We start from the raw sequence: 11061 nt of genomic DNA, 5'->3' as shown, positions 1-11061 counted from the left end.
AGTCCCCATCGCCCCTCGTGGGATACAAGGCATCACGATAATTCGCGGCGGCCGCGACACACAGGTCCTTCAATTCCAAGGAAAATAGAAAGGCTCCCGTCACCCTACATCCAGGAATTGTTGACCGTCCACATCTTGGAACAAATGACAACTAAAACCTAACGGCGTTTACATCATTCTCCCCTCTCTTGTATTACCAAATGATCCAACAACGATCCTCAAGATTCTCATCAGGCACGAGACTGATCTTATCATCCTCAAGATCCAATCGCTCTGAATGAATACAATGATGCAAGCTCAGGCCAAGAAGTACAGCAAAGGGAGGAGGAAAAAAAAAATGAATTCAGATAAAAATCTGAGTCTTACATCATTCAGAATTATATTTTTCCATGTATCAAATTATCAACACCACAGTCATAAGTAAAAGCTTAAAACCCTAACTAAGCAAAGCTAATCTAATAAAACAGAAAATTGCTGTGAGGTGTGCGCAAGCCACCCAGAACCTTTCCCTTATCCCTTTCCATTCTCTTTTTTGTGTATCTACACCCAACCAGCAGAAGTGCTGTGCTTTCAGATGGTAATTCAGTGGTCCACAATTTTTGGGCCCTTGTACTCAGCAGCCAGAACAAAGCAGTCATCAGGTTTTCCCACCCTCTCTTTCAGCCAAGCATGCCTCTCATGCTCACCGGCCGCCAAAACCGCATCGCCTGAAATAGAAGCCTAAGTAAGCAAGTCCACTTCTACCATCCAGTGAGTTCTATACATTTGTTCTATGAGTTAAATTTATAGATGATTTTGCCTGGCCATGCTTGCAAGAAGTTTTCAAGCCATGGGTTAAGATGCCCTATGAAGGGTAGAGGAAACAGGAATCCTACAATAGGAAAGTAAGGGTTTCGCTCTCATGTGGTTTAATCTTTCACGCACAATCACTGGGAAATACAGATAGGAACAAGTGGGAACTTGTTTATGGAACTTTGGGACGTTTAATGGGAAGAAGAGGTGGAATTGAATACAAAACTTGTGCTTGCAATTTTACAGGAGTGCTGGGTGGGGAAGCTGAAGACCTCATACAGAGGATCATTCACATTTGAGTAACAGTAATCCTAATTTCCTTGGTCCATCACAGCATTCAGCAACATGCACTGTTAAAAGGTTTTAGGCTGGGAATTAACATTACATCATGATAACCATGATAGTGAACAAATATAATAATGCATAACACAACAATAATGATGCCAGCATCTAATTATTTAAGCAATTTGCATCAAAAGAAATGCATAGAACGAATTTTCATGATCTTTCCATGATGCCAGCAGATAAATGCTATCGTCGATGTCATAATATAAGTATAGCTAAATGAAATTATGCAAATGAGTTCAAAATAAAACCATACCAGAGGAACTCAAATATGGGAGGTCATTATAATATGCACAATCTCTTCCTTCAGATTTAGTGTAAGGTGGGCCAAGCACATCCAGCACTGCACAAGAGGTCACTGCAGTAAAACGATGCATGTTGCCTCCAGCAGCTGGATATAGTATGGATGTCTTGCATGGCACCTTGAAAACATCATCGGTAATAACCTTGGCTAGCCGCGCACCTGGACCCGAAAAAAAAGGAAAAAAAAAAAGAAGAAAAAGAAGATTAAATATCACATCTTTCAACCCAGCATATTGCAAATCCAAACAAATCCAAAAGAGCTTACCATCAGCATTTCTAACTGTCTCGTTCGAGTTCTGAGGATTATTAACCCAATCATACGACTTGATGTGCATTGACCCAAAAAGAATCTTGCTAAAGACAGTCATTCCTGGGTGATTATGCAGTGGGATGACAGCAGACTTAGGCATGCAGAAGATACATATCTGCAGGATACATTTAGCAATTTGAGAGAAATACGGATTACCAAGCAGCATTCACAAAGAGATGCAACAGAACTGGTAGTATAACAGGAAATTACAGTACCGAGAACTTGGGACACTCATAAAGGGGTAAGTATGTTATCACAGGAGGCCCTTCAGACACAACATTGTGAAAATACTGCAGGTTTGGATTCAGACCAACATCTTCTGGTTTCATAACATCTGCAGGAAAAAGAAACGAGCGCAATTATCAAACAAAGTTGCACCTGTGCATAAAATGGCCCACCACCTATTTATATACTCACCCTAATCACATGATAGATTACTTCCAACACTCAAATCTCTGTCTACAGTATCTAGTCATGAATCATCACATGCTTCATGTACGGACTCGCTCATCCGTTTATACAATCAAGTACATATATACTCACCCTAAACCAACTGTTTCAACTATTCCATGGTTGTCCCCATGTTATCCTATCACCGATAAATGGAAACTGAGAAAATACCGAAACGAAACCGAAATTGATAGCTGAGGGCATTAACAGATCATATACACAGTAAAGCATGATGTTCGCCTAATCCTAATTTTGCATACATTTTTGTCTACAGTAGTCGATGCATGACATTTGGTTCGCATCATATTCGTGTTTGTCTTTGTAAGTCAAAACACTGTAAGCCATGACAATAAGAAAAGCCATTACCATGAGCTTTAGATGGCAGCATCCTTCTATTATTATTCATGCAATGAGAACTAGCAATCGCTGATGCCATAATGAGATCATCATTGGTGAAGATTTGTGAGTCCAGATATCTTCACCATCAAACAATACTTACAAGTTACAAGCATGCCTCGAGAGCCAACAAAGTATCTTTGAGTGATAGCTATATCGAATACTACTTCCACTACCTTGAGTCCCTTTGGTATAAGCCAATATCAACTATCTAATCATGGCCAACTGAATACTGCTAATAGAAACAAGACAAAGCAATCACTTGTAATAGCAGCAACCATCCAACAATTCGAAACCGGTATCATGAAATGCAGCAATAGTTGCAATTCTGAGAAATCCAATGATCCAAATAGGACAAGAATCCATAATAAACATAAAATTAATAATTTTTTCCCATGAAATCAACTCTGCCGAATGTATAGCAAGCCATGGCCAATCTCATAAAAAGAATATGTTTTTACCATTAATCCAAATCAAAAGGCAGGATTCAAAAGTTCTCTGCAATGCACATTAGGATTTAAGAAAACAGGCGTGAAATCAATCCACATCCTATCGCATTCCTCGAGCTATCCACAATACAAGCTTCGCATGCTACCCGACTCCTCCGAAACCTACTAGAACAAGAAGTTTCTGGGACATAAAAATGCAAACTTTTTCACGAAAAAGAAGAGAGCTCGTACCAAGAATGGCTCGAAGGCGCTCGATGTCCTCCGGAGCCGGGACGACGTCGGCTCCACAATTGGCGAAGATCTCCTTGCAGGTATCGAACAGCCTCTGGACGACAGTCGGCATCGGCGGCGACTTCTTCTGCCGCCGCTTGCTCTTCTTCGCCGACTTGCTCTTCTCCATCGCCGCCGCCTCCTCCTTCCCCTTCCTGTCGGCCAACCTCCTGTCAACCCCCATCAAGATCGGCCCGACTCGCCCCGCCAACCCCTCAAGTATCGGAAAAGACCAGAATTGTTGGGAAAAAAGATGGGATTTTGTGCAAGAGGAGAGCCGATGGGATTTGATGGCTTTATACGGGTAGAATTCTACTCACAGGAATTGGAAGCAGGGGAATTCCTGTGGAGGGGTGATGGAGATATGGGAGTATAAAAAGGGGAGGGATTTGGGTAGTTTGGCTGAGACAACGAGCCTGGGTGAAAAAAACCAGGGGCCACGCCGAGGGAGATTCTCCACTTTCCTGTGGGCTACTCCCAAACAGCCGTGGATTTTTTTCTCCCTCTCTCTCTCTCTCTCTCTCTCTCTCTCTCTCGCTCTATCTCTATCTCCAAATAGACCCAGCCAAATAACTACATGCCATACTTATAAAGGTAAATAAAAAGTAAAAATTAATGAAGTCATTTCCATATAAAAATCGCATTGGATTCAAACCAGGTATGGTACAAGGGAATGCCTAGGGCTACGTGTCAGGAGACGATTGGTCGTTACGCAGAAATCCGCCGTGTACTGCATGGATTCTCTTCCTTGACGTGGCACCGTTGTGAAATGTTTTTTTTTTATTTTTTATTTCTTTTAATGAACACCTTTCCAAAAAATTAAATTTAAGTGAATACTCACCCCAAATTTATATTTATTTCTAAACTCTCATAAAACTATACTAATTTTAATTAAAAATAAAATAAAATTTTTTAAAATTTTTTTTCTATCATCTTGATTGTTTTAAAATTATTATTTTTTTTGCATCTACCTATTAAAAATATTTTAGTTATTTTAATTTGAAACTGTTAATTTTAACGGCATTAAATGATGTGGATATATATATGTAAAAATAAAAAAAATATTCATGCAAAATTTGATATTCAAGAGGATGTTCATGCCCAAAAAAAAAAAAAAAATGTGATGCGACTGAAATCCCGCCACATTACTTTTTGAATGTTTCAAATTTAAAAAAAAAATAATGAACGTGCTGGTGAGGATTTTTTTTTTTTTTTTTTTTGAGATTCTTTTGAAAGACATGTTCTAGATGCTTGGCAGATGGCGTTCTCTCGTGGCACCACGGCTCTTATTAAATCCTTTTATTCTATTTCGTAGTGAAAGGGTTTCTTTCTCCCGTTTCTTTCCTTTCATGCAAGACATTTGATTTATGCCCATCCACCTAGAAAGATGCTGTCTCCTAAAAGCAGAAGGACATATATTAATCTTATGTCAGACGAATAAAAAGATTTGGTAGCTAGATGCAAATCTTGGTATATTCGCTGCATACAACTTATCAACAAAAAAAAGGAAAAAAACATTATCCAATATTTCTGATTCATTTAATTAGTAGTGATATGTTTGATATGTTTTATTATATAAGTGAAGAAAAATTCACTTTTATTTGATCTGCATTTTCTATTCATATCTTTTTGTGTAGTAAAAGGTGGAGGCATATATATAATCTCTATCTACATTACTTTTAAAAATAAATAATAAAATTTTGCCCATATCCTAAAATATCCTGGATCAATGAATTTTATAAATGCTATGCTTATGGCATTTAATAGCATTGCCATGCATGTTATTTTTTCTATAAAACGACTATGGCTTGCTAATGCTTGGGTTGACTTAGAATTTATAATCATTATTAAAAATTTAATATTGTTTTTAATAGTATTTAATCTAATGCTTAATTACTAAAACAAAAGCACTTCTTTTCTGCTGGTGATGAAGATAGCTGATTGAGATGTGATGTTCAAGGATAGGATGGAGCCATATTTGGCAGGGAGAGAATGGAGGACTCGCTTGAGGTCGAAGAGGGACACGCCAAGCCATAAGATGGTGATGGGGGGAGGCTTGGCTTCTTGAGTATTGTGTTTGCTAGGCTAGATAGAAGGATTTTGAGAGCCACATAAAGAGTGATGGTAAAGAAGGAAAAGACATGATCATCCATTGTTTTCAATTCAACCTAAACTCTGGCAGTGCCTATGGCGATCAAAGTGTCCTTTTATTTCCTACAGTGGTTATGGTGGAAGGGTTCGGTTAATATCTTTCGCACGAAAGAATGATTGAGCTTGAGCTTCTTTCATGACAATTATTATTGGATTGCTTCCTAAAGCGGTCTCGAAGCACTCCAAACTCCTTTTATTCTTCTGTCTACGCAGATCTTGAAGCGGTCACTATTGTGTGATCCAACAGTGGATTCACGTGAAGAAAGATAAATCCTTCTTTGCGTGAAAGATACAATCTTTATCCATGGTGGAATGGGATATGCTCCATGAGTGGGCATCTAGATAAAAAAAAAAAAAAGCAGCTGCAAATGCTATCAACGGTTCTTCTTTCTTATGCCATCCATCTATAAGAGTTGTTTGATTTGCCACCATCTTTAATAGGACTGGACTAAGTTCCTGGCAGATTAGAGTCTCTTATTTTGATGAGTTTTGGCTCACCCAACTATTTACCTTACTTATGGTTGGTTGATATCCTATCCATTTCTTGATTTGCTAACTATATTGTAATTTAGGAGATGTGGCATAGCGTTTGCCATCAAAGTTTATCCATGCCAAAGTATCAGAAATTTCTATGAAAAACTTTATTATTGTGACTCGTAATTGTGGGAGCCTGGCTATTTACTCTTAGATGCCATTTTTTGTGTTTTGTGTTTGTAAATTAGACATTGTGTATTGAGTTGATTGCATATAATTCTAAGTGATCGACATTTATGTAAAAACTAAAATTCTCAAAGTGCAAAGCACATGCATATATATGACTACTAGCAATCAAATAAGTTGTATTTTAAGAAAGACGTTTAAACATGGCCCGACTTGGATGTTGATCAATATGTAAGAATTCTCTTAATAATTTAAATTTTGATTTCATCAATCAGTAATATGTTTGATATGTTTTATTTATATAAATCAATAAAAAAATTACTTTTGTTCGATTGATCAGCATTCTCTATTCACTCTTTCTGCAGTAAAAGGTGAAGGAGCATATATGGTCAAATAAGTTGTATTTCTTTTAACAAAAGTTTGAGCATGGCCTCCCTTGGCTGTTGGTGTTATGTATAGAATATTTAAGAATTCTTTTAATAAGTTATCCCAAATTATTAGTACTAACAAAGTAGAATATTTAATTTTAAAAGACTTTTACTTTTCTTCCACTAGTTTTTTTAATCCAATCCTCTAATTTTATTTCTTCCTATATGTAACTTAAATTTATTGTCTTTATTTAATGAATTTATAAATTATAGTTTTAAATTTATGTGAAATAACATCATAGATAATTAGGATTTTCACATTGATTATTACCTGAATACATGCAACTGAAGATTATTGAGTATTTGATGGGTGGTCACAATCTCAACAAGAAAATTGTTAGATATACCTCAATGGCTGCACGATTGCACGAATATAATTAATTGGTATGTTCATATTAGCTCTATCTTTAAACAATATTATTTGAGCAAAAAATATATTAACTAATACAAAAAGGCTGTTTAAAGAGCACATGTTCCAACTTCATATACAAAATCTCAACAATACTAGATTCTTGTAATATAAATTTAAGAGAAGTGTAACAGCAGGCTATGTGAAATCCACCTTTATGGCTCTATCTCACAAATGTTCAATTTGTATATTCTTATTGCACACATATGTAATATAAATACATAGAGTAGCAAGGAATATGATTATGTAGATACAAACGATTTCTTATAGAGTTTTATTTTATTAGATTGCTTTCAAACGCTAGCCCCAAGTCAGATGTAAAAGAATAGAGGTTTGATATTAGATCAACATATATAGTCATAAGGAAAATGCCAAACTACAAAACAAATTCAAATACGATTTCTCTTGGAATAGCAGCAAAGGGAATCTTAAATAGAAATAACATTTGAATATCTGAAAAATGTCATTCTAAATGTTATAAAAGCATGTCACATATGTTGCAAAACAAGTACTCCAACAAACTAATAGCTAATTAGATTTGGCAATGCTTAGAAATCTGAGTCAGAAATTATTAGCTCCATTATATTGGCACCGCTCTCCTATGAGCTTAAGTTGGAGGGAAAGTCTAAAATCCAAACTCTAATGGTGACACACTTACCACCTTACTGTTCGAATAGACATATATTATTGAATATATGGGAGGGATGGTGAGCCAATGATCAATGGCATGTTTCTTATCTCACTACAGTAGGCATCACATGACATAAATATGGTACCCTAGCCCTCTTGTGTCCATCACCATCGCTTAGCAAAACAAAGACTATATTGTGTATATAACCAACCCTAAGTAGCTGGGAAAAGACCAAATTATTATGGTTCATTTGTCGTGTAATATTTTGGACACACTATTATCACCAATACTAATGAATTTGGTAACATAAATTCTCGTATGAGTCAGAAGAATCAGGTGCCAAATTGATTTGCGTTGCTTGCCATGATGTTGATTAGACTAAAAAAACAAAAATGTACTATAAAAATAATAATAGTGTTTATAATGACGAAGCTTCCTATGAACTATCTTAATACATCAGCCTACAATATATAATGCATATAATGTAGACAGGCATGTCAATGTCTCAATCATCCAAATAAAATTTTTAAGATTATATAAACACAACTACAAAAATATTTATTATTTCAACTCAATATAATGCAAATCTAAAATATATGATTTGTAGTTGAATTTAGCCATACTCGATACCATAATATTTGTTAGAATCCATTGATTGATTGACTGTGTCAAATTTAGTCAGCTTTACTAATTAAACTTCATCTTGATTGATTTGTGATTGATTGTACCAAACTTAGTCAGTCTTACCAAACTTCGTCAGCCTCATAGTCTATATAAAAGTTGCTCTTGTATATTATAACAAACATGCAGAAATACAATTTTCTTATTTTCCTCTTATTCTCCAAATTTTTCAATATGATATCAGAGCCACCGATCATGTAACATGCTGTCGTCCTCTCTTCCGCTTTTCTTTAGTCGTCCTCGTCGCTCGCAGATCCTCTGTTTCTTCTGCCTCGTTTGGAAAGTTGCCGAGGCTTCGGCCTCGACGGCTTTCAAAGTCTCCCTTTTTTCATCGAGATCCTGATAACATTCTAGCTTTCTTTTTTTTCTCCTTTTCTCTTTAATTATTTTTTGTTATTTTTTCATTAATTTTTGTTTGACTTTCAATTAGAAGATGACACCGCCGCCCACTTGAATCCTCAAGGCTACAGTATTTTTTTACTTACAAAAATACCACCAGCAGCGCGTCAAACCATACCATTAGAAGCTTGGCAAATAAATTTGGCAGGCGCGGTCTCGCTCCAAACCCTAGCAGCAGCGTGTCAAACCGTACCATCAGAAGTTGGGCGAGCAAACTTGGCAAGCTCGATCTCGCTCCAAACTCCAACAACAGTGCATCAAACCGTACCGTCAGAAGCTTGGTTGGTAAAATTGGTAGGCGCAGTCTCGATCCAAACTCCAGCAACTCCTACTCGTACTCTTGATCTAGTATGTCAGTTTTTTGGTACATTCGTGATATAGTTTCCACGGCTAATCAACTTGCGGACGTCTTCACCAAAGCTCATTCTCCTGGCATCTTTCGATCTTCTTGTTTTTAAACTCAAGTTGGTGTCTACTTTATCACCTTGAGTTTGAGGAGAGAAGTTAGAATCCATTAATTGATTGATTGTGTCAAACTTAGTCGGCTTTATTAAATTTCATCTTAATTGATTTGTGATTAATTATGTCAAACTTAGTCAGCCTTACCAAACTTCGTCAAGCTCATAGTTTACATAAAGGCTGCTCCTGTATAATATAACATGCAGAATTTTTTTTTTTTTCTTCTCTAAAAATTTTAACAATATTTAATGAGACGATGGAGAAGAATACGTCGTAAGTAAAGGGAGAGTTCAAAAATTTTATTTTAAGGAAAAAAATTATGTCATTCGTACAATCGTTTCCGAGTGCTATATATAAAAAAAAAAAAACTGTGTGCGGTGACAGCACAAAAGCAGAGATTAGCCGGTAGAATTTTCCAGAGCATGCACGCAAAGAGCGTGGGCGCGCATGCGTGCCGAGGATGCCCTCCCGTCAAACCTCGCCATAACGAGGTGTAGTCGAAACGAGAGGTGGCGGCTGCGGGCTGAGCACGAGAGAGAGAAAAAAGAAGAAGAAAAAGATAGAGATGAGATAGGAGACTCCTCTACGTTCCTCATTAATAATAGAGAAGTCGTTATCCTCTTTTTATGGAGGAAGGTGAGCCCTATGCCAAGGCTCCATGCTCCTATCCTTGCTTTGAACTTTGGATGCCCATCTTTCTTAGAGCAGCAAATGCAAAGACAAAATATTCTCGGGTTCGTGTTGCATCTTTTGTGCTCAAGAATGATAGGTCTTCTTTCACGACATCGACCATTAGCCCCACACATATCTCAAAGCATCCCGAGCTCATTCGTTCATCCGCTTGTTCTACCTTTCACCTTAGACACCTGTCCCAAGGAGAGCCTAAAACTAGAAGAGAGAACGAGGAGAAATTATATCCTGCTGCACCACGTAGCTACAGCAAGCCTCATCACGATACATCGCTAAAAAAAATGGATGGTTGTGATTGATGCATGTTGTATCCGATTATATGGTGCACACGATCTAGAATATAATTTTTTTGAGAACGAGAGCAAAAACAAATAACAAAGGACGTTGCATGGCGATGGAGACGGTGCATGCATGGCTAAAACGTCGACGCACTAGAATGTTCATGGCACGAAGAAGTTTTGCTCAATAAATTAATTCGGTAAATGTCAGGCTTGTAAGCCTAACATTATCTTGCAAAATAAAGTAGAAGAGTGATGCAATCTATAAAACGATCCTTTTGCCGGTCGACCTCATCTATATAAATTATTATGCGGACCAGATCATTGTGAATTAAGAATGGCATCGTCCTAAATATATTTATTTCAGCCTAAGATAAAATTATTAGGTGGTTTTATTTCATTCTAGATTCATGATAGATTTGGTCCACTTAAGATGCGAGCTTAAGAACCATACATAACTTTTTACTTGATCTCATGTGCCATGCTAGACCAGTTAAGATGATGTCAGAGAGTTTATCTGGTTGCTTCCTGTGTCATAAAGTCTAGAAGGGAGGACCATATATACCGTTGTTTAAAAGGTACCCCCGAGCGAAAACCATGAAAAGCTTGCATGCATGACCTGGCAACTCTACCTTTTGACAATATTAATCCACCAAATCAACTAAGGTAGTAAGGTTGTAAAAATAAAATGGTAAGGTTTGACCCAATCGTATATATGGACTCAAGGTGGTTGCAGATTAAGTAGGAAACTGAGACCTCCTACGGCCTGTTTGTCATATTAATTAAATCAGATCTGTTCATTGAGAAATAGGTCAGGAATCATTATCATCCAGATTGTTTACTTGAATTATAGGGTAAACAACTGCACTTTAATGGTGATTAGCTTAAAAAAAATGCAGCATTAATTGTCGAAAGTCATGGTCCGAGAAAGGGGTCGATTAAGATGTGCCCTTAGTCTTT

The 11061-nt window shown here is 36.9% G+C and overlaps 1 protein-coding gene across 1 annotated transcript; it reads right to left on the bottom strand.

The window, feature by feature from the left end:
• Window positions 1-320: 320 nt before the first annotated feature.
• Window positions 321-3802, bottom strand: LOC103696004 (plant cysteine oxidase 2-like). Its single transcript, XM_008777483.4, has 5 exons — window positions 3277-3802; window positions 1966-2084; window positions 1706-1865; window positions 1394-1600; window positions 321-707 (listed from the first exon to the last, which is right to left on the bottom strand). Exons 1-5 carry the CDS (start codon window positions 3497-3499, stop codon window positions 583-585), a joined length of 834 nt encoding a protein of 277 aa, XP_008775705.2. The 5' UTR covers window positions 3500-3802; the 3' UTR covers window positions 321-582.
• Between the last annotated feature and the right edge of the window lie 7259 nt (window positions 3803-11061).

The sequence above is a fragment of the Phoenix dactylifera genome, unplaced genomic scaffold (assembly GCF_009389715.1).
Source record: "Phoenix dactylifera cultivar Barhee BC4 unplaced genomic scaffold, palm_55x_up_171113_PBpolish2nd_filt_p 001141F, whole genome shotgun sequence".
In the NCBI taxonomy this organism is placed as follows: Eukaryota; Viridiplantae; Streptophyta; class Magnoliopsida; order Arecales; family Arecaceae; genus Phoenix; species Phoenix dactylifera.
This window is presented reverse-complemented; position numbering and strand designations above follow the sequence as displayed.